This window comes from Dermacentor albipictus, chromosome 1 (genome assembly GCF_038994185.2).
Source record: "Dermacentor albipictus isolate Rhodes 1998 colony chromosome 1, USDA_Dalb.pri_finalv2, whole genome shotgun sequence".
Classification (NCBI taxonomy): domain Eukaryota; kingdom Metazoa; phylum Arthropoda; class Arachnida; order Ixodida; family Ixodidae; genus Dermacentor; species Dermacentor albipictus.
Genome location: NC_091821.1, coordinates 462,873,971 through 462,897,697, shown reverse-complemented (window position 1 = coordinate 462,897,697; position 23,727 = coordinate 462,873,971). Strand labels below are relative to the sequence as shown.

General features: G+C 46.8%; 1 protein-coding gene across 1 annotated transcript in view; it reads left to right on the top strand.

The window, feature by feature from the left end:
* Positions 1–23,727, top strand: part of LOC135902778 (phospholipid-transporting ATPase ABCA3-like) — a 173,572-nt gene that overhangs the window by 40,877 nt on the left and 108,968 nt on the right. The window contains exons 2-7 of the mRNA XM_065433016.2: positions 1,095–1,267; positions 2,289–2,590; positions 6,415–6,494; positions 9,072–9,305; positions 11,135–11,375; positions 22,234–22,437. Coding sequence (XP_065289088.2) covers positions 2,380–2,590; positions 6,415–6,494; positions 9,072–9,305; positions 11,135–11,375; positions 22,234–22,437 — 970 coding nt within the window. The 5' untranslated portion in view covers positions 1,095–1,267; positions 2,289–2,379. The remainder of the gene's footprint in view (positions 1–1,094; positions 1,268–2,288; positions 2,591–6,414; positions 6,495–9,071; positions 9,306–11,134; positions 11,376–22,233; positions 22,438–23,727) is intronic.

Sequence of the window (23,727 nt, the reverse complement as noted above, 5' to 3'; positions counted from 1 at the left end):
CGTTCTACTACGGCTCGGTATAATCACTGTGCTCTGTGTCGTTAACGTCCCATTCGCTCACACTGCGTTCCTGTGTGCGGCATGTTTATCCCCACACCCTGAAAGAAAGCCTTAGCTCGCGCCAGCTCCGAAGCCACCTATTCAGAGACTTGTAAAACGCAAATGATTCTTTTATGTGACAACCGCTAAGTCGATTTGAATGAAACTTCTTGCATTTGATATATAAAAATCGACTCTAGTTGATAGGATTAATTTTCTCGGGTTGGCTAGGTACTCCCATACGCCGATAGTGACGCAGTAGTCATTGTGACCTGCTCACGCACGCGCAAATCAGGCGCGCTATGCTGTTAATGTTATACATTTACAATATACGAAATTGCTGCCATTAGTGAAGTGATCAGCGTTTTCTGGGGCGACTTCTCGGTCTTTTCCGTATGATATCGGTTTCCAACCTTTTGCACTCGAACTAGGGCCATTTGGTAAGTGCTTCTTGGCGTATTGTAATGGTATTGTGCCCAAATAGACAATTTTGGAATAGACAACTTGGGTCACTAAGTATGCGAGACAGAGAATGTCCCACTACTTAGGTACAACTGGGTATGTGCCCTAACGTACAACTTGGGTGATTAGGCAAATGTGTTCAACTGGGCTTGTGACACTAGGAATGAGAACATTCTTGACCTATCCTTCAGAAACGGTAGGTGCCGCTGGATATAGGTGCCTGGATAGACAATCAGAACAAGAGGCAAGATGTGAACAAGTCAGCAACATATAATCGAAGTTGGCTACATAGAAATCAAAAAGTCTGAGGGAAAGAAGTGAAAAAAAAATGGGGCCATAGCACGCATTGAGCGAGACGTGCTGCGCAACCGAGAAGCGAAAAAGATTCTGTAACTGAAAAATGAAGAATTCTGCTACACGGAAGGGAATAATCGGACAATACTGTGTTATCTGGCCACTAGACTACAATTTTATAATAAAATCGCGCATTTAAAATGGGAAGTCTATGTGCTGGTGCGTTCTGGATGTCATATGGGAATCATGTATACATTCGTTTGGATTTTACTGTTTTCTTTTTCGCATCTGTACTGCAGTAGCGCTCTCTTCCGCGTGGCGGCGCTATCGTCTTCGCGCTTTCCGAAGAAGAAAAACAGCGCGAGGCTCGCGAACCACACGAGCACGCCTGGCGCGAGAGCACAGCGGACCACAGGGACAGCTGAACCAGAAGCAGAAGCCCTGCGAACATCCCAACTTCGTCTCAACGCTGGTAAGCGTCGCCAGGCTTTGTTGGTTATTCCATTACGCCTCGGTCAGGGATGTACCGGCAGCTTCCTCCGTTACTAGAAGCACAGTAATAAAGCCACGATCGGGCGCGTTACTCTGCCTTGCTTAGGTCGTTTTCACTCTCTCGTTGTACATCAAAGCCCTCACTTCCGTTCAGTGCCTGCAAAAAGAGTTGTGTTGCAACCCGCGTCCATTATGCCTGCTACCCTCCGATGCTAAGGTATCGAATTAAAAGGATACAATTATTAGGTTCTTCAATATTCACATTAGCAGACACTTTGACATTCCAGAATTGAAGTTCAGCAGTATAAATGGACTCGTCTGCTTGTCGTAATTTGTAGAACTAGCTCCGCACTCGAGATAGCCGCTTTTAAAATACAATATGGAGTACGATGGCGAATCACTTAGGTGCTCCGCTAGCTCTCAACATTCTTAACTGGTACTCCAATGTATGATTAGCAGAGTTTAGGAACGGTATCTTGAAAGATGTGATAGTCCATGGATCTACGCAGAACAGAAATCACTACTGCTTGGATTATGCGAATATGAGGCTGCTGGAACATACGAACATGAGACTTGAGGGGAGAAAGTGAAATAGTGTAGCGGACATGGTAAATTTTTTATGCACATAATTTTCTTGTCTTTTCCAGAAATCCGTCAGAGACGGTAGGAAAGCGTTACTGCCACACACAAGTTAAACTACGCCCGTTCAAATTTTAAAAAGTAATAAGCGTCTGCGCTTGTCCTGCAGGCCTCCTAGGTCGGAAGTGCGTACGTTTGTTGGGTAAAGGGGAGTGTGATACAAAAAATAACCAGAGAACTTGACTGAAGATAGTCAACTTCATTGACTGCCTTTCTCTGTTACATTAACACTCCCTTTTACCAAAAGATTAACCACGAGCTAGCGCAGAATTTTACTGTTCTGACTGTAAAGCATTGACTGTGGTAAAACAAAGTGACAGCGTCTTTGCACTGCTCTCGTATTCTGTCGAATTTCGTTGCAGGTTTCATCAGAGACTGCGCGCGGTAATCCTTGAGGACAGCAATCAATTCGCTCTAACGACAGCCTCGACCGACCGCGTCGCCGACTTCACCATGCCGTTCATGACGCATCTGTTTCTGATCTTCTGGAAGAACGTCTACATGATCCAGATCCGGCGCCACTACTTCATGACCATGATCGAGATCATCGTTCCCGTCATCATGGGCTACATGTTCAGCTACGGCGGCCTCATCGGCCACTCGCACAAGAACGCCACCGAGGCCATCTACGGCACCACGTCGGCCCTGGCACACGGGGCGCACGGTGAGCGGCGCACGCGAGAGAAGCGGTTTGCCGAATCGACCGTTCAGCAGATGCGTGCCGTACGGAAGCAAGGGGTCCCAGTAACACTGAACATTCCTCACCTCGTTGCTACACACTCGAAACCGGATACAATAAGCCTGGTTAACGCGAATTTTGCAGCCAAGCTGTTAGCCTCTAGTGGGTCGGGATTTTTCGTGTCCGTCAGCAAAAAAATAATAATAATTGAACTGAAAAGAAGTGCACATCTCCTTTGGAATCAAGCATACAACACGCAGCTGAGTATTTATTTCAATAAAGAAAAGCACAAGCATCAAAACCGCACGATGGATGATAAGGGGCCTGTGAACAATGCGAGGCACATTCCTTCGCCCCGCGTGTGTTTCCGGGTAACGGTTGTATAAGCTGCTGCGATGGGATCCCAAGGGGCAACAGCAGCGTACGAGTCAGTGACGTCACCAAACTTCATATATATAGAAGGGAGACCTGGCTAGCAATTCATTCAGTTCATTGCAAGGCCCGCAAAGTTAGACGACCGAAGAGCAACGTGAATACGATGAGCGTCGAAGAGTGCAAAATCGTAACGCTCACCAAAGGTGTCGTGCTAGGACTAGGCAGAACAAAAGAAAAGACATTTCATGTCCCCATCGACGGCATTTGAGTGGTTTTCAAAGAGCTTCGCTGGCCATCCACTTACGCAGGGTCGGGATGGCAAGTCAATTTTTCTCCATTCTAACACACAACCACTCGAAAAAAATTATTGTGGATCAACGCGCATTTTGAAATTTACATGAAGCGAACCTTTCTTTAAGTGGTTATTTGAATGCTATAAGTTTGATCACCTTCTGCAACGAATTCTGCAGCATAGCGGTTACGTGCCTACCTGGCAAACCGGCAAGATACGAGAAGCCCCACCACGTGACCCACGTGATTGACGCGACCGCGGATTACACAGTCTCCGGGATGGGCCAACTTTTCATATCTCCAGGACCGCCCTCGTCGCGATTGCACTGTCTTCTGTACCAGCACATATTACACGGCGAGAACGCCACCGAGCGCACGCGCCAAACCCAGGCATATAAGGTTCCGGTTTAATCAAGGAAGTATGCGCTTCAAGGGGCATAATTGTTGCACTGAGGATAATGGGTACTCTGTGTTGTATCGCGGCGTAATTTCGCTGTGAAGAGAGCCGCCCACCAGCCCATAGTACATATGGGGCTACATGGGAGTCCATTTGTTATCGGAGCTGTACCGTAGTAGAGCTATTCAGCAAGAAACGAGCGATAGCCACGTTCACCTAAGTTCGAGAGGGTTCCCCTAGGAAGCGCTGCCTTAACTCCTTGATAATGGTCTGTACTTTAGGTATATCAAACTTTGGACGCTATAAAAGGCGCTTACATGTCGCGACGGTAGCTTTGAAAGGAATTGGTTTAATACGTTAGCATAATGAGTGTCAGTGGAGAAAAAATGTAAGTGCGTGAAGTGTGGGAAGCCGGTTACGCAGTAGGAGAAAGCTTCAAAGCGTGTATGTCTGTATGTGTGTATGTCTCTACACACTTCATCTATTTGGCCTTCTATTCGGTTCCCTCACCAAAAATACTTAATTGAAATGATAGAACGAGTTCGGGATTGGGCCAGTCGATTCTTTTCGAACACTTACAGCTGTCAGTCCTGTACAACCGACCATAAAGTCACTTTCATTGCCAACTTTGAACACACGCCGTGACACTGGCCTGTTATCACTCTTTTACAGATTCATTTATTCGACTCGAACAAGACTAGCTTGCCTGAAACGACTCTGCTCCACGTCACACAGGGTTTACAACCATCTCTGCTATGCCGGAAGTTACGGTTCTACACGTGCATTTCACTACTCTGCACTTCCACGTGCTGTCCGGTTATCTTGCTGCTGTCCGGTTGTCTTGCTGCTGAAGCATGAAGATACCCTGTTTGTTGTTTAACGTAGTGTAATTGCATAAACCAATGATATCTCTCTTTTGTTCGTTGCACATGCCATGTTTCACTGTTTGTTTTTCTATGTTCTATCACCGTTTGCCTCTTCAAATATGCAATCGTAATATCGGATGGCATTCTAGTTTTTGTTCTTTCAATATGCGTGTAGGTGCGAGGTATTTTATTTGAACATTAACATTTATCTAATACAGATCCGGGACCTCAAATAGGTGCGGCGTGATACTTACGCATTCATCTCGCACTTAGCGCTATATCGCTCGCCACTGAGCCTTTATTTCTCTTTCGCTTTTATTGGTAGGCACATTCCGCGATAGATGTGCTGCGCCGGCACTCGACTAGCATTGCGGGGACGTGTGCTGCAGCACGTCTACGCAGTCTCGTGCGATGACAGCGCCGCTCTTAGTGACACTGAGGAACAGTTCCTAACGCGGGCAAACTTACTACCACGCGTTCGTTTTCAATTATCTCCACTGGAGATAGCGAATTAGTTTGCTATTCTTTCATTGCAAAACTTCATTTTAAGTTGGTTATGAGAGAGTTCGGGCTATCTCTACATAGGTGATACATCGAACATAAGTGTGTCAGTTATATCACCGGGTTCTGCGACACATAACTGCGTTTCATACTTAGCAGTCAACGCTGCTGAAGCTATGTACGAAGTTAGTGCGCTCAAGAAATCTCCCTCCTCGCATTTCGCGGTGCAGCTGTTTTTGGTCTTACAGCACTTTCTACGGTACAATTATTTAATAAATTACAACCACAATTCGTGCACGGAGGACTGGGATAAATCATGCATACTCTGCGCACTTTCGAGGCTTCCAGTATGCTTGGTGCTAAGCGCTGATCGGGGGCGCAACCGGTTTGCTGCGGCTGCTGGTCGCAGAAACATTGTCAGCCCACTTGTTCGGAAGTAAACGGGCTCCAAACTGTTAACGTCTTTCGTGTAATATTACGTCATGCTTTGCGACATAGAAGTGTGATGCCTACTAGCTGCAACGCACAGAATTACCAAGAGCCATATTTGTGTCTTTCTTTCACAATCGACGCACTAATTCTTGGCCGCCAATGGGAGCGGTGAGAGCAGCATTGGCGAAGTATGGTTTGCGACGGCCTCGTACACCGTGGCACGGCGCGGTGAGAGCTACAAGTGGCGCAGCTTTATCATCGACAAAGGAGGGGAAGGGGGCGAGAAGGGGCTATTGGTTTTCAGGCACGGGGGGGAAACGGACGGGATCGGGACATGTGGAGTAAAAACAGCTGTCTGCTGCAATAGTGTATATAAATTTACTGACAATATTTTATATAATTTGACGTAGTTACTCCGGAACGACGTAAAGTATGCACCGAAAGTTCCTGCGTCGCAATTTCACGGACCTAAATTTTGCGCATCACGGGCCAAATTGACAATTCGAACTGCTATGGATCCTGAATGTAGGTGGGCAAGTGGATGACAAGTGTTCCTTTGTAGAAAAGCTTATTCCACTTTGCGGTCTTCCGCACTACTGGTCGACCGTACGCTGTTCTTTTACGCATCTTAACACCGTTGCTTTCTTTAGCTATAGTTTCCCGATATCGCATAGTAGGCGGTCAGCTATCTAATAAAGTGGAGGGTAACAAGAGTAAAGAGGAGGAGAGAGACACAAGGGCGTGATTGGTTGGCGCAGGCGACGATGTCACGCACACAGAAGGAAGTCATACATACAGGCGCGCCTCTAGACCCGAAACACACTCGAACACACCGAGTACCCCATGGGGTCTCTGGGCCATATATTGAGAACCACACCTATAAGCCACAGAATGGTTGGGCACAAAATAAACTAGCGATGCATTAATTGTTCCTCTCTCCACAACAGGCATCTTGCATACCGACGAGGTGGACACTTGGGACGGCGATGAGTTGTCCAGCGATGCCGTGTTACAGTTTCTGAATAAGGTGAGAATGCAAGCGCACGAATGTTCCAGAGCTTGCTTTTCGTCATGCGCCTTGATGCCGTCAAGGAGTATTTGGTACTAATTCCTTTAGAGCGAAAAGGGTTACCACAAGAGCCAGTGGCGACTTAAAGACGCCCCTTCATAAAGTTATGAAGCTACACTATATCAATAGAAGTACGCCAAAATAATGTCTGCCCAACCATGAAATGAGTCTTCGTAAGCGAGAAGAGGCGAAAAGCAAAATGTGGGTGGTGACGCCACCTTAGTGTCTCCATCCATACCTATTACCAAATTAAAGTACCAGGACGCAGTTTCACAGTGCAGGTCTAGCTTATTACTTGTCGATGGAGTATTACACTAAAATAATCATACACTAATTGTAAGTTTTCTGAATATCTGCAGCTCTAAAAACGCACAAATGCTTGAAAAATACTTAAACTGCGCATGGATCAACACCGTACTGGTGTTGTGGTCTCGTCGTTAAAATTCAAGGCAGAAAAGTTTCGCATTCATTTGCTTCGTTGTTAGTTTTTTTCCTAGAGCAGAAGAAAAACAGTTTAAAGGGGTCTTCACGATCGTCTGTTGAGTCAATATTCTCTGGCAGCTCATTTTAGGGTGCAGGATAAACTATGATTTTTGTCGCCGTTATTATCATTATCCGTTTTATTCAACCTTCGACATAAGCCTTCAACATAATCGCATAAAAGGCAGTGAGTACTTAAATATCTTATTTTCAATAAACGGTTTTAAATAGCAGGAACGAAACTACAATTGACACATTGTTTTATCAGAGGCTAAACCATTTCTACAGACGAAACACTGGTTGCGAGATAAGTCTTCAAGATGTCCCGAATAAGACAGATGCCACCACCGGAAGATCCCACTCCGCCCATATTCTCGCACGTATAACGGCACCTCAGCGGCGCTTTTCCATCGAAGTAATTGTGTTAGGCAACAAGCTCGCGTGATAGCTTAACGCTTGTACTGGCGTTTCGCGCCGACATTTTAACGCTAGGTTTTCCTCCAGTATCCATAGTGCGAAGTCTTATGCCTCTTCTTCATGCGGCCCGTTTCCCTCTCTCCATGCTCAAGGCATGTTTCATAGCTTCCTACAAAATTTACTAGAGGTAGCTTTGGTGCTGCGATAGTTCAGTTTCCATGGGAATGATAGATAGTGCGTACATCTGTCTAGCCATTGTGCTTGCGGCTCTAAACAGCTTTGTGAAGTAGTTTAATGTGCTTTATTTGTCTAAATTCGTATTGGTCCATTTACAACACACTCATAGTTTTTTTTTCTAAACACAACAATGCAACTAGTCTCTGCACCTAATCATTGAGAATTGCTGCATTTATAACACAAATATCTTGCTAAACGAGAAGAAAGGGGGTTAACCGAGGGGCCCGATTTTTATTAACCTTCTTATGATATGACAAATATCTTGCTAGGAATTTATCAATATTCAAAATGATGGAGCCGTTTGCAGCCAGAAGGACGAAGTTTAGACAAATCCATCATTCCCATGGCAGCCGAAGCACCATACTGACAGGTCACGTAAAGCCGCTAACACCGACGTTCCGTCTAGTAATGTTTGCGTAGCAAATCTTGTCTGGCGTGCGCATTCGGGATTTCAATATCGCAGCGTGGATGCAACGTTCCCTTCTATCCTCTGTATTGCTTTTCTTGGTGGTAATGTCGCTGCGATGTGCGTATGCGTACTTTGTGCGGGCAGCGCAGTGACGACGCCCCCGACTAAACGTTATTGCCCCGGTTATCGTTCTTTCTTATTACAGCGCCACTAGTGACCGAAATGAAGTTGTTGAGGGTGACATTGGACAATCGAAACAACGTGGCGAGGGCTACATGTAGCAGCGAGGGCGATATTGTGATACTAGAGTTCAAACCGAATGATACTGGCGCAGTTTGGTGAAGATATCGCGCAAGAAATAGATAGCGAGTGTTCCTCTATATGTGTTGCACTATGGTAACATTGTAGTCAACGCAACGGCAAAAAAAATCGTAATGGGCAACTTCACTGTATACATGTCGAGCACGCGTAAGTCAGATGCAGCGAGAGTTGGGCAATTTGCGTCTCAGAATTAAAAAATGAAGATAGTGTAAATAGAGCACTTAACCTGCAATCGAAACTGTTGATTGTTCGTGTAGGGTGAAACACGGCCACTCGTTCCTACGATTCATTCAAGAAACGAAAATTGGAGCTGCGGGTGTTTCATCCATCGCAGGGCTAGTTCCAGCATTCTACGCTCGCAATCAGTGCTCGCGCTCCAGCCAATATTTGTCCTCCTCTTCTCGCCCCGGAACTTAGTACGCGCTCAGGGACAGTCAGCCCACGCGGGATAACGCCAGCGAGAAGGGATTTCAGCTCGCACTACCACACGAATACGTTTCAAGTACTGTAACACCAGGATGCACAATCCTTCACACGGTCATCGAGGGTCAGGGGCGCGAAGGAAAGCAGGGAGCAACTCGGTTGGTGATGATTCGCGCAAATACGACAATGAACGCCGCACCAGCTGCGCGACGTAATCCGTGCTGCTGCGACGACGCTGCGCATCGCAGACGGTGCCATTCCGCTGGGCGCTGGCTCCTAAGAAGGGCAAGGGCAAAAAGAAGAGGAAGAAGAAGCACGAGCTGACGCCCGAGCAGATAAAGAAGAAAGAGGCCTACACGGAGAGCGTAGCCAAAAACCCGGTGCGCCACACACTCGGCTGCTTGCCCACCGTGGTCGGTTTCCTGTTCATGTTGCCCGTGTTCACCAAGAGGCTGTGCGAAGAGCTCACCTCGGGAGCAAAGGTGCCTTCATTTTGTTTCCTTTGCTTTAATATTACAAGCTGGCTGGCTCGTTGAAGCGGCTGTGTTTAACGTTTTAGGCGCCAAAGAAGAACTTGGCACCTTATTGCACTGCACAACGATTCCGTACATTTTTAGAAGTTATGTCACGTGACACTAACGCCTGTACGCGTGTATGTATGTATGTATGTATGTATGTATGTATGTATGTATGTATGTATGTATGTATGTATGTATGTATGTATGTATGTATGTATGTATGTATGTATGTATGTATGTATGTATGTATTTGAGCAACGCAGCAACAGCAACCAAATTTACTGCAGCGGGTGTATCTCGGCCCGGTAAGGCTGCATGCTTGCTGAGGGATCATCGTTCTCAAAAGGATCGCGTTCTCTTCACAAAAATCGGGCCCCTAGGTCTCCTTTCTTTTCGTTCATTGCATAATTCGACTACGGCAAGTTTCATGCCTTCAGGTAGCATACGAGGGTTATTGGCCAGCTTCCTGTTCTTACAAGTTCGCATACTAAGTTACGCCATTGGTCAATAGGGCGATGGCTAACACTTACCGGGCAGCTCAACTGGTAGAGCAATACACGCGTAATGCGTAGGGTGTGCGTTCGCCTCCCACAGGCGGCATGCTGTTTTTTCGCCCACTTTGATTTCCCTTTAGCTTATCACTTCTACACTTCGTTGAAACAACCGATCACCTGCCTTGGGCTTTCAGTACTATCCTTAACTGTTGGCTTCATATGGCTGCGACCAACGAATATCGGATGCCTCGGTTTCAGTTTTGCTCGTTTTTCTCAAAAACAGTAATTTATGCCACGTATGAGGGCTTCACTCTGGCATAAATGACGCCTTAGTATTGCGAAATGCGTTACAAAAAGGATATATATATATATATATATATATATATATATATATATATATATATATATATATATATATATATATATATATATCTGTTTGCGCCTTCCTGCCTTTCTGGAAGCGCATGCTCGTTAACATGAATAATTAAGCCCAGATTACATGCGAATACGAGAACCATTTAACAACCAATGCGATAATGTAATAATGCTCGTTGTATTTTCTCATATCAGAGTCTCCATACCAATGACTCAGTCCCAAAGAGTGCGGCGTACCGCATTCCAACAAAATAATCTTGCAGTCAAAGATAATGTAAACCTCGGGTCAAAGCGAAAAAAATTGTCACAGAGAACAGAACACACACAGGCATAGAGCGTGACGCTTACGTATGTGTCTCCTTTTCCTGACTGCGCCGCGGTTTACAAGCGGTATGTGGTATCAACTCCGCAACTACCGCACTTGTGAATGTAAATTGTTCTTGACGAAAAGTTCGTGTGCCAAGTTTTTTTTTCTGATTTGGTTTAAAGTTCAGCGTTTGGGGCCGTGATTCCGTAGCTATCTAAACCACTCGACACTAAACCACCCTCATCATCCACTGTTCACGGTCGGCTGGTCCCACTGATCACGAAGGGTGCCGTCCCTCTGACCACCGACGAAGCGCAAAAAGCGTGAAAAGGAATAGAATCGGAAAAGCCATCGCTACAACATCGCGGCGCAGCTCCCGTTTGTCGTCTAGGATAGTTCAAGCAGCTGCTGCGTTCAGAATATTTGCGCCTGAATAATGTAAACAGTGATTTTTTGCTAGATTACATTCACTTTTTTTTATCGTCAACGATTCGTGCCTAGCCGATCACGTTGGTAACGTTGGCGAAGAGCGTTTCATACTAATTACGAAGCGCAAAAGAGGGCTACGACCGTAAACAGACTTGTCACTCCGGCATCGCTCTTTTCTTTTCCCCCAGGAGCTGATGAGCATCAACGGCCTGTCGGAGAGCGCCTACTGGCTGGGAAACCTGATGGGCGCCTTCTTCGAGATGTTTCTCGTGCAGACGCCGCTCATCACGCTGTTTCGGTACGACCCTATCAGCGGAGCGACCGGCCTGTGGACGCAGAGCGAAACCACGGTGCTCGTCGTGTTCTTCACCATCTACTCGGCAGCCGCCTCGTGCTTCGCCATCATCATCGCCATCGTCAGCCCGAGGCGTGAGTGTTGACACCCCCCGGCGAGTTTCCTACAAACGTTACTATTGGGGGCGAGCTCCACCGCTGTAAAAGCTGGCGCCACCCTCGGCGTGACGTAGCATGAGGGATCACGTGGACACAGCGGCCGCGTCGGCTGCTGCGGAAGCGCCGAAGCGAGCTGAAAACGAAAGTTTAAGTCCCAGCTGCGCTGCGGTTCTGATTAAGTGGTGAGGCTTTACCGCCTTGGTGTCTGTTTCACAACATTTGAAACTATTATATTAGGCAGTGGCTTCCTTTGGAGGCATGGTAGGATGGTAGGCTACTGCGCGGCGCCGCAGTGCCGGACCTACGCAACGGAGCCCAGTGTCAGCCTTATTCACACGTAGCCGCAGGGCAAGGAGCTGCGTGAAGCTTGGTTCGCGAAACGTAGAACCGGCATACAGCCATCGGCTACAACTCGGGTATGCAGTAAGCACAGACTCGAGCAACATTTGTGCTACGGTGCCGGGACTGCGATGTTCAATGAGTAGCAGAAAACGCGCACTGAGACGCTCGCCCGCGCCCGCTGCCCGGCTAATGCCATGACAGTTCGGTCTATGAACTTGCTGATGCTAGATATTAGCAAGTTCACTGGAACGGACAGGGAGCGGTAAGACGAACATTAAAGGAAAGGCATGACATATGGTCATGTTTTCGTTATGAATTAGTGCACTGGATTACGAAAAGGAAGCAGAGGGAAGTCGCACATTGAGACGACCGATAAACATACACTGCGACGCAACTTGAGAAATAATATTGAAATGTCCGAGAATTTAGAAGACAAAAAAGATCAAATTGTCGCGACGGCACATCCCACTCGCCGTAGGCGTCAAAGTCTCTATAACTAAATTATTTTTGAACAGTTTTGATAGCGCCCACGCAACAATGGTTGCTAGTATACTGTCGAATACCCATATGCTGTGGCCTAAAGCTCACGGCACGGTGCGAAAACGCACTCACAGCAAAAGCAAAACATTGTGCGCGGACATGCATGTACACGCGCAGTCGGTCGCTGCAAACCCGTGCGATCACTGCATTGAGGCTCCATTCTGTTATGCCCCATTTGGTTATACAGACAGCCCACTATAAGAACATATTTCACATAGTTTACTCTCAGCGTTTGCCTGCCTTTCACGCATGAAGCCGGTTCGGGAGATTCCATCGCGGCGACCGCGCGCAGTGACGTTCACTGTACGTATTCGGTAAAGAGGTAGCGTCTGTAACCGATTGTAACCGATGTCCCGGAGGGCTACCGCGTGATACTTTTATTGGCCGCCGTAAGCGAAACCTATGAGGAGCGCGTCGCGTGATCCCTCTACTACGCAAGGGAGGCACTTCCGGCAGATGACTACTCCGCAAGTCCTGAACCCCAATAGCGAGATTTCCTGCTCCGCGATCGTTCGGGTGCGATTGGAATGATGATTGTCTGATCGCAAATTTGTCTGATCTTTGCGCTTGAGGCTTCAAACGTTTCTTTTTTAATTTTTAGTACGCTTTATTTACCTTTATTGGGCTAAATTTTTAAGCAGCCTTATGGCGATAAGAATCTGCGCAAATGCATAATATTTTCAAATTGGTGTATTTACAGCGCAATTCTATGTTGAAAATGTTGCAGATTCAGAAAGCCGCTTCAATCAAGTAGGGCAAACTTGAGGCGAAGCCTTGCGTCAACCATCATTCCCGTGATGGCTGAACCGCCATCCACGCAGCGCCCACTGACACTAACGCCTATGTTTTTTTTCCTGTTTTGTTTTTGTTTATTTTTAAAAAATGGCTTATGCCTGCTGGGTTTCCTTTTTTTTTTGTCTTCTCGTGGCACCGCGTACGGGCTGCCTTTTTTTATTCCCTGTTCATCCAAGGCTATCATGAAAGCAGGTAGGATTTAGCAGCTTCGCATAGATCACCAGCCTTTGCACTAACCACTTTCGCAAAGCGAATTATAAGACAAAACTCCCTGGTATCGTTAGAAACTGCGTTCAATAACAATGCGATCATTAGCAAAGGGAGCATGTCTACATTTGTCACTGTCTACAGTCACTGTCTACAGTGAATTCTAATATGCTTTGCCAAATGATTGTCTTATTTTTGCTTACATCTACATATTTACAGTGATTTGTTTATAGTGTCTTTTTTTCTTTAGCCGCACCAATTTTAAAAAATTGGCTGTGGCAGTGCCATTGTCCTCAATTTCAAGCACAATGACCATCTTTGTCCGATACATTGAGGAAATTAGGTGATCGTCCTCTGAGTGAACAGACAGTACTAGAGCACCGTATCCACCGATCATGGGCTGTCAGGATTGGGGGCTCAATCCCATCGCTCGTGATCCGTGGTCAAGATTGGAGTCCGGCATGAATTCGAAGGTAGCTGGCATATGCCGTCGTCCAACTTATCCACGCTGAGGACGTTGATGCAGGGAAGGACTGCTTCTCATCGAGAACGAGAAATATGGGTTTATTTACAGTATTTATATCAGTCTAACATGATTGTTTGAGAAGGTACATCAGTCTTACATGACTGCTTGAGAGAGAGTCTCAGTCCAACATGACTGCTTAAAAGAAGTGTGTCGAGCATCCGCGCAACAGCAGTTTTTAAACACTCGGTCCACCCGCGATACAAGGTGACGCGAACGTTCGTTTAGTCATCGCAAGCTAGCCGCCTCTCCGCAGGACGGTTTACACACACACCTGCACGCACACACGTGTTCACGGTCCGAAACCGACACCACACGACTTTCGTAGAACTCGGAGCCGTTCCGGGTAGCGCGTTGTCTTGCGTCTTGGCCGGTGCGTGGGAAGGAGCCTCGGTCGGCGTTCCCGCGGCAGCTCCGCCGCCCGTAGGAGATCAGGTCCGCGTTCTCTTGTTGCGTACAAAGCCTGCTTCGTCGAACTCCTTCAGTCACAACGCATCCTAGCTGAAGCGACGGAGAGTGGAGGATGCGTGTATTGTTACTGGCACAAAGTCGACTTAGCCACGCCGTGGCTAGAGGTTGTTGGCGACGCTCCCGGAATATTGCCTCCACAGTCGCAACTGGTTGGAAAAATTGCACTGCAGCTGGCCGTTCTTAACAGTGCCTCCATGGCCCGGGAAATCTCGACTGTCTAGCGCTGACAACCACTGGGCAGGAAGAGAACGGCTGGTGGCCAGGGGGTGATTGATGCCTTGGCTTGCAGCGACCAGTTGTGCAATGATGTCACCGCCCCAAAACATCCAACAAGGACAAGCAACTCTAACATGAACCCCACAACACGGCTCTGCGCCGAGATGACGTTTATTGGCTCTTACTTTCGACTCGCTGTAGGCTTCAAAAAAAAAAACATAAGTGCAGAAACAAAAAAAATCCTGCATTTCGCTATGCCAATTTCTGAAGCAATTTCGTGCTGACAAATTCAGCAATCATGGAGGAAATCCCGCTAAATGATAGGGGATCTTCTTGGCTTAATAAAATTAACACTAGTAACCCTAAAATTTTGGCGGGACCCTCAAACGCAGAATTCAAATTAGTCTGCTCAAACCATCCGCATTGCTATGCAACTTTCCCTTCTTATATCTAACGGAGAAGTTGTACTCTTGGAGAGTGAGGCTCCATGGGAGCAAGCGGCCATTTTTGTGTGACATTTGGTTGAGCCACGTCAGAGGACAGTGGTCGGTCTCGAAGATGAACTTCGCTCCGTACAAGTAACACGACAACTTCTGGGCGGATGAAACTAAACAAGCGCATTCCTTCTCTGAAGCGCTGTAGGCTTCCTCTCTTACATTTAGTTTACGGCTGGCATAGAGGATAGGATGCTCCTCGTTATCGTCGCCGACCTGACAAAGTACCACGCCCATACCTCTGTCGCTTGCGTCGCATTGAACTATGAATTCCTTTATGTACTCTAGCGCGAAGCCCAGGACGAGAAACCAATAGCATTTTCAAACGTTGGAAAGCGTTCTTTTTGTCCTTATTCCAGTGCACGTTACTCGGTGTTCCCTTTCGGAGGGCGTCCGTTAATGGATTTGCCATTTGCGAGTAATTCGGAATGTACCGTTGATAGTACCGCACAAGTCCCAAAAATGAACGAAGGTCTGTTTTCGTGCGTGGCTGAGAAAATTGTTCAATCGTGTCTATTTTCAGCTCGGCCAGCCGTCTCATACCCTGACCGACAACATGGCCCAGATAAGTAACCTGCGAACAACCAAACCTACTCTTTTCCGCTTTCAACGTTAAGCCGGCTTCCCTCAACCGTGAGAACATCTGTTTGAGGTGCGATGGGTGCTGTTCCCAGTAGTCCGCAAAAATTGCTACGTCATCAAGATAGGGCAAGGCGAACTCCTGAAAGTGTTTTAGGACAATGTCCATTAACTTAGAGAAGCTAAACGGCGCGTTCTTCAGCCCGAAGCTGAGTGCGAGAGGGCGAAAAGTGCCTACAGGTGAGATGAATGCGGCATAGCGGCTGGCACTTTCTGAAAAGGGAACTTGAGAGTACAACCGCGCGAGATCTATAGTTGAAATGTATTTAGCAGCGCTAACTCTTTCAATTCGTTCCTCAATTTTGGGTATCGGGTACAGCTGATCCCTAGTGATGGCATTTAACTTCCTGTAGTCAACACACGGACGAGGGTTCTTGTTAAGGGTTTCTACCCGTATTAGCGGTGACGTGTAGTCATCTCAGCGGGCTCAATAACTCCCAACTCTAGCATGCGCTGTATCTCTGCCTCCATAATCTCTCTCTGTCTTGGAGACACCCTGTAAGGCTTTGATCTTACTGGTTCGGTTGACGTCAGCTCAATTTCATGCGTTATTAGTACGCGGTTCTACCCGGCCGATCGCTGAATCTGTCGGCATATTCCTCTAACACCTCTTTCAGCTCATCTAGCTGCTCGGGTCTTAGAGCGTGCGAGCTTACCGAGTGTTCTACTACTTCTTCTAGGCCGATTTCAGAGTTGGAGGTCGCCCTATACTCCTTAAACTTGGTACTAGTGCCATCCTGCTTTTTGATGGTACAGTTAACGACTCCGCTCCGCTTTACATACGGCTTCATCAAATTACAGTGATATATCTTCACTTCCTTCCTGCAACCGGGCATTTTCAGAGCATAGTTAGTATCTGAAAGTTAGTGCAACACTTTAAGGGGGCCGTCCCAGTGAACTTCAAGCTTGTTCTTTCTTGAAGGTTTGAGGATCATTACCTGGTCTCCGGCGTTAAATGTACGAAGCCTCGCATTCTTGTCGTAATAGAATTTGGCGTTCTTTTGAGCTACTCCCATGTTCTTTCCGACTAGTTCTTGGGTTGCACTTAGCCGTTCCAGCAAACTTAGCACGCATTCAACCACTGTTGGACTCTCCCCTCTTTCCTCCCGCATCTCTCTTAAAATTCTTAGTGGAGAATGGAGTTTCCTCCCATACACTAGTTCTGCTGGCGAGAACCCTGTCGCTTCATGTGGAACCGTTCGCAAAGCAAACAAAGTTGGGCAGACAATTCTCCCAGTCTTCCTTGTACTCGTAATAGAGCGCACGCAAAACTCGCTTAAGCACCGAATGCCACCTCTCTACACTGTTTGACTGAGGGTGATAGACAGAACTGTGTATTAACTTTACCCCGCACTTTTTCAAGAATGTGGAAGTCAGTGCGCTCATGAATACTGACCCTTGATCTGCCTGAATTTCGGCTGGAAACCCAACTCGTGCAAACACTGTCAAAAGCGCGTCTACTACTTCGGTGGAGCTGAGCTCTTTCAGAGGGATTGTTTCTGGAAACATTGTAGCTGTAACCAGCATGGTAAACAAGTACCTGTAGCCCGATATTGTTATTGGAAGGGGCCCTACCGTGTCTATTACAAGTCGTCTGAAGGGCTCTGTTATTAAGGGCACTACTTTCAGTGGAGCTTTCCAATTCTCTCCTGGTTTACCAGAACCGTGGCAGGCGTCGCATGATTTTACAAAATTTTCTACGTCTTTGAAACAGCCAGGCCAGTAGTATTCCATAAGCAATCTTTCCTTTGATTTGTTTATGCCTAGGTGGCCGGACCACCCATTTCCATGACAGAGACTCAAAAGGTCCTCCCTATATTTATTTGGTACGACTAACTGATCTAGAATCCTACCCTTTCGGTCTCTGTAGTGCCGATACAACAATCCTCCTCTCTCATGTATCGTCACGTTGCGCCTAGCAATGCCTTCTTTAGCTATGTGATGTAATTTAGCTAAGCTCTCATCATTCTTTTGCTCGGCTGCCAAGGACTTTCTCTCCACACGTAAGAGCTGATCAAAGTTCTTTGAGGCCGTTGATAATAACGACCCTGTCTCACTTGTGAGTGCGTCAGCTTGCTCTTCCTGCAGGCTTGAACTTTGACACTCTTGTGCTACGCTCTCATTGAACTGGTCAGCTGGCAGGCTTTCCTCAACTGTTTTTTCATCACTTGAGCCTAGCTTGGATTCGGGTATTGCAGTTATCTCCTTTGCTACTTCCGCTGGAGCAGCTTGCGCATTTTCGGCTGAAAGCGACGCGATTTTACGAGCTTGGCCTCGCGTCAATGCCTGTACTACGCCCTCTCCCAGTTTAAGCCCATTTTCACGCAGTAACTGATTTGAACGATTAGAAAAGATGTAAGGGTACTGCAGTGACGAAAATTTGGAATCCGCAGCCTCAGTCTCTAGCTCCCCGAATGGTCCACTGATTTTGACTTTGGCCATGGGCAGAAACACGCTGTGTTCTTCTACAACCTGTTTGATCCATGCTACTTCTCCAGTGAAGTCAGCTACCGTCACGTAAGACGGACGGACAATGTCCATCGTGGCGGCACTGTCTCTTAGCATTCGGCATGGTTTGCCATTAACTTGCAGGTCGTGAAGGTATGGACTTAAAAGTTCCATATTCTCGTCTGTTTCCTCTACGTAGGAGAAAACTACGCTAGGCTTCCCGCAGTTTACAGCTATATGTCCCAGTTTGTGGCATTTGTAACAGCGAATTGGTCTAAAAGATTCGAATTTTCTTTTCTGTTCTTTTTGTGCGGTTTCTCCGTTAAGCTTCTCCTCGCTCTTTTCTGCGGGCTTTTCCTCCATGTCTACAGGCGTCGATCGTCTAGTCTGCGAACTCTTTTTGAACGGAAACGGTTTCCGCGGTCCATTTCGACCCTCCCAATTACCGTCCTCGGCGTTCAACTTTCTACGCGTTGCGTACTCTTCAGCTAATTCAGCCGCCCTTTTCACAGTGTTTACATTCCCTCTGTCTTGCACCCACAGTTTCACAGCTTGGGGGATGCTTTTGTAAAACTGCTCTAGACACATGCATTCATTGATCATGTCTCTGCTGTCGGACGCTTCCGCGCTTTTCAGCCACTCGACTAGGCTGACCTTTAAGGTATATTCAATGTCCGGATATCCCTCGCTATCTTTCTTGCCTGTGCTCCTAAACCTTTGCCGAAAAGCTTCGGCTGAAAGGCGGTATTTCTTCAGGAGACTAGCCTTAACTTTTGCGTAATCATATGCATCCTGTGTACTCAGTCTGGCGATTACTTCCGCCGCCTCACACGGCAACATAGACAGCAACCGCTGTGGCCATGTACTCGGACTGAAGTTCATCTTCTCGCAAGTCCTTTCAAAATTGCATAGGAACAAGCCTATGTTGGTCCCGACCTCAAATGGCGTTAATAGCCTGTCCATGCGGTATAATTCGGCCCCACTTGATCGTCCCAGAGCGCCTTCACTTCCTTGAGACAACTCCACACGTTTGCTTTCATGTTCCAGTTGCATTTTTCTTAACTCGCGATCTTTATCGCGTTCCTCTTTCTCTCGTTTTTCTCTGTCCCGTTCTTCTCTTTCTCTTTCCCGTTTCTCTCTCTTTTTTAGAAGTTACAATCCCATTTCAATTTCTTCCTCACTGGCCTGATCGGAAATTAGCTCCAATAACTCTGATTTTAGCATTTCCTTGCGTACCTCTAGGCCCAGTTCCTCACCAACAATCAACTCGTCCCTCAGCAGTGTCCTTAACTCCATGATTGCTGCTTTACTGCCATGATCCTGCTCTCTAAATATAGCTACGAAAACACAACCTAGCTAACACTCAACAATCTAACTTCCCTACTGTTCTAAACAGAACAACCACAAAATGAAGCCTAGAGAGTCAAAGCAAGAACCAAGCACTCACCGCAGTCACAGCACCACGTCGCAAAGTCCATCTCACCGCTGTCAGCCAGTTGCCAGGATTGGGGGCTCAATCCCATCGCTTGTGATCCGTTGTCAAGATTGGAGTCCGGCATGAATTCGAAGGTGGCTGGCCCCTGCCGACGTTCAATTTATCCACGTTGAGGACGTTGATGAAGGGAAGGACTGCTTCTCATCGAGAACGAGGAATATGGGTTTATTTACAGTATTTATATCAGTCTAACATGACTGGTTGTGAAAGTACATCAGTCTAACATGACTGCTTGAGAGAGAGTCTCAGTCCAACATGACTGCTTAAGAAAAGTGTCTCAGTCCAACATGACTGCTTAAGAGAAGTGTGTCGAGCATCCGCACGACAGCAGTTTTTAAACACTCGGTCCACCCGCGATACAAGGTGACGCGAACGTTCGTTTAGTCATCGCAAACTAGCCGCCTCTCCGCAGGACGGTTTACACACACACCTGCACACACACACACGTGTTCACGGTCCGAAACCGACACCACACGAATTTCGTAGAACTCGGAGCCATTCCGGGTAGCGCGTTGTCTTGCGTCTTGGTCGGTGCGTGGGAAGGAGCCTCCGTCGGCGTTCCCGCGGCAGCTCCCCCGCCCGTAGGAGATCAGGTCCGCGTTGTCTTGTTGCGTACATAGCCTGCTTCGTCGAACTCCTTCAGTCACAACGCATCCTAGCTGAAGCGACGGAGAGTGGAGGATGCGCGTATTGTTACAGACACAAAGTCGACTTAGCCACGCCGTGGCTAGAGGTTGTCGGCGACGCTCCCGGAATGTTGCCTCCACAGTCGCAACTGGTTGGCAAAACTTGCACTGCAGCTGGCCGTTCTTAACAGGGCTCAGAAGGCAGTGAAGACACTTTTGTGCTTTCTCAGAACATCTGGATTCCGCGAGCGGCTTTAACTCAAGTGCTGTCCGTACACGTCTCTACACCTTCTCTCTCTGCCCTTTCTCCCTTCCCCTAGCGTAGGGTAGCCAATCAGGCTTTTGACTCGTTAACATCCCTGCCTTCCTATATGTTCCTCTCTCTCTCTCTCTCTCTCTTGCCTGTGGCAAATAGCACAGTTCTAACCCTTGAGCTAAATGATTTAATCGATGAGGCGGCCCTATACTTCGGCGAGAACTTAAAGTGCCTAATTGAATAATTAACGTAACTAATTATCTTTGTAATTCGTATACGGCACATATTGTCGCAGCCTAGTAGGATACGCTAAAGCCGGTGTAGAGGACGTATAAAAGCACTTTATCAGAGCAGTCAACGCAAAGTCGTTGTCGTCTCTGTTTTTCTACCCGTGCGGTACCTCAGCGCCGTTTTCATCGCCTGGCACATACACGCGGCGACCGTATAGGATGTGGCAATATATCAATCTACGAATTGTAACTAGTGAAATTGCGATGCATATCGACATGGAGTGAATTCTGAGGATGGCACCAGCTTCGCAATATGCACCGTCAAGTTGGAGGTAAAAACCTGCTGCCGTCCAACTTACTTTTTTTTAGGAAAACGTTGTCTTATGCATTGAAGCGCAAAAGTAACCAGAACGCCAATGCATCTCGTCGGACACTTCGAAAATTATTATCTGCAATTCTAAAAATCCGTTTTATGATAGTTCTTTTTAAGAGTATACGCCTTGCGAACACATCGGCTACAATTCGTAAATTGAAATATGGGCCGCAATGTAATTAACTAAGCAGTTAATTAGTGTAATTACGTTAATTGCTCATTTTGATTCCACTGGCCTATGGCCGCCTCATCGAATAATTTATATCAAGGTTGAGAATCGTGCTTCCTCCCACTGGCAATTTTTTTAAAATTTCATGCAGCTAAAAAAAACATAACCGACTTTTAGGCCATTGTCATTGGTTCATACCTTATTTCAGCGGCACCTCCATTTTCCATGAGCACCTGAATTTCGCGGACCTGTTACTGTAAAAAAAATTCTACAAGTAGTATTTTTCAGCGGCTGTCGGAACGAATTATCAAGGATCGTGTGTAACCTTGGAGGAACAAGGAAACTGTGTCCGAGTATACAATCCCATTTGCCACATGCAGGCATAAACTTGTGGGCTCTGTTTCTGCATCATCGATGCACACAAATTCAACACAAGTGGCTGTCCACCTCCGTTCACATTGAGATTCACAAACTCTTGTGTTCGTTTTATCTTCATTGTAAGGCATGTATTAAGCTAATCAGCCATTCATTGTGCAGGTTCGATGTTTCAATTTAAAGCTGCAGAGCTCTTGAGCCGTCGAACTTGCCTTCTTTTTCGAACAATCATTTCCTTTAAATGGCAAACTTTATTGTCAGAAACTGCTCGAAACAAAGATGTCCTTTCGCATATTTCACATTTTAACACAGTTTTACTAGAAGGCGAATATGCGTAGTAAGGACTGTTCATATTTCCAAAGAATGTCAGTAGTGGCGTCTTTTATAGTTTGAGTTTTTATTTAAAGCCAGACAATGTGCAGATCTAACGCGCCCATTGGAATCTACGTGAAGCGGGTAATTGTGTGCTATACGACCTAATACGACGCCTACAAATACGTGAATATCTACATGCAATGGAACGTGCAGTCTCATGCGGTGTCTAAGTTGATACGCTGCGCCATTCTCAAGCTATGTTGAAATGCTAAGACACTGTAAAGCGAGCTTCCTTTCTAAAACATCTCGTCTTTTCCTAGCGAATATCGCGGCCATCCTGACTTTCATTGTGATGGTGATGACCCTCATCCTGCCCATTACCGTCCTGGCCGTATCCGGAGCCACCCTCTTGGACAGGAAAGATGCGGCGAACCCTTACAACTTAATCTACCAGGCGATGTGCCTGTTGCCGAACGTTGGCTTCGCCTACGGCATCACCCTCATCTGCGAGAGCGAAGAACTGGGTGAGTGGCGTTTTTCTTACAAGTGTGATAGAACTCCGCGATTGTAGTTAAAGGCAGTAATTGTAGCCCACGTTCATGTTTCTCCAGCCTAACTCTTCCAGGAGGACGAGACACTTTTATTGACCAGGCTCTTTAGGAGGCCCCCCTCCATATATTCCTATCTGTGTACTTGACAGCTGCACGAGCAACATTTTGCGTACCAGAAATAAACCTTACAGCGTCAATGGATATCGATGTTCAATGCGCTGGCGTTCCAGTGTTTTGAACACCCCACGACGCTTCGAAAGCTTTTGTTGTACAAGTGTGCGGTTTTGCGCCTTTCGTGAGCCTTAAAGATACCGGTGTTTCGTAGGGGGCTGGTACCGTCTTATGCCTGAAGCACGCTGTGGGAAAAGCAATTCACGTGGGTAAATTATGTCGACGTTCTTACATGAATGCCGTTTTTTTGGAGGAGCTGTAATAGCCACCTCATAACTTCCCAAGTCTTACTGCACTGTATTTCGTTGGCCTGGCTCGCTTCGGAATATCTTTTAATACAATTAATTAACGTAGAGTAAATGCATTACTTCGTATTCTAGCCACTCTGTGTTGGTTTTTTTTGTCTCATTTACATGCGAGCTGAATTAGTATAAGAAGATTGCAAACTTTGTACCACCATGCATATCGCAGAGTACCTAAATCTCACCTATCTCTGCATAATTATTGAACGATTCATTTCGGTAGCTTTAAATCTGCGTTATCTGGCATCAATACCACACAGAACGGTCGCTGCCCTCCACACATGTTCCGAAACGACCGCAGCCTACGCACGTAGATCAGCGATAACTCACAGCAGCGTATCCTGGCAGTGCGCATTGAGCTGTACACGCTTAAGCGTTCTCTACAGTTAATGCGAATGACACCGAAAGTATGCATTAGTGTGTAAAAAGCCACTACCCTCTTTTGTTTTCCTTTTTTTCGTAAACGCAGGATTGCATGCATCAGCACCTGAGTTGGCACACAGTATGAAGGAACAGCGACGGCCGCCGCATAGCTGAAACGATTCTGGCAACCCGCGTTCCTGTATTTTGTTGTGTTTTTTCCTGCTGTCAGTGCTGAGGATTACCTTAGCAGATCATTCCGTTCGCAGCCGCTCTACCAATTAAATGGAGCACGCTGCTTTCGGCACACGCATCACCATTTCGGGCGAAGTTACGTGTCGTTTATCTCCATCAGCACTACCGGGTATCATATCTAACAGAAGTGCCTCATTATTGAGGCCCCCTTATAATCGCGATCCGCTTCGCAGTC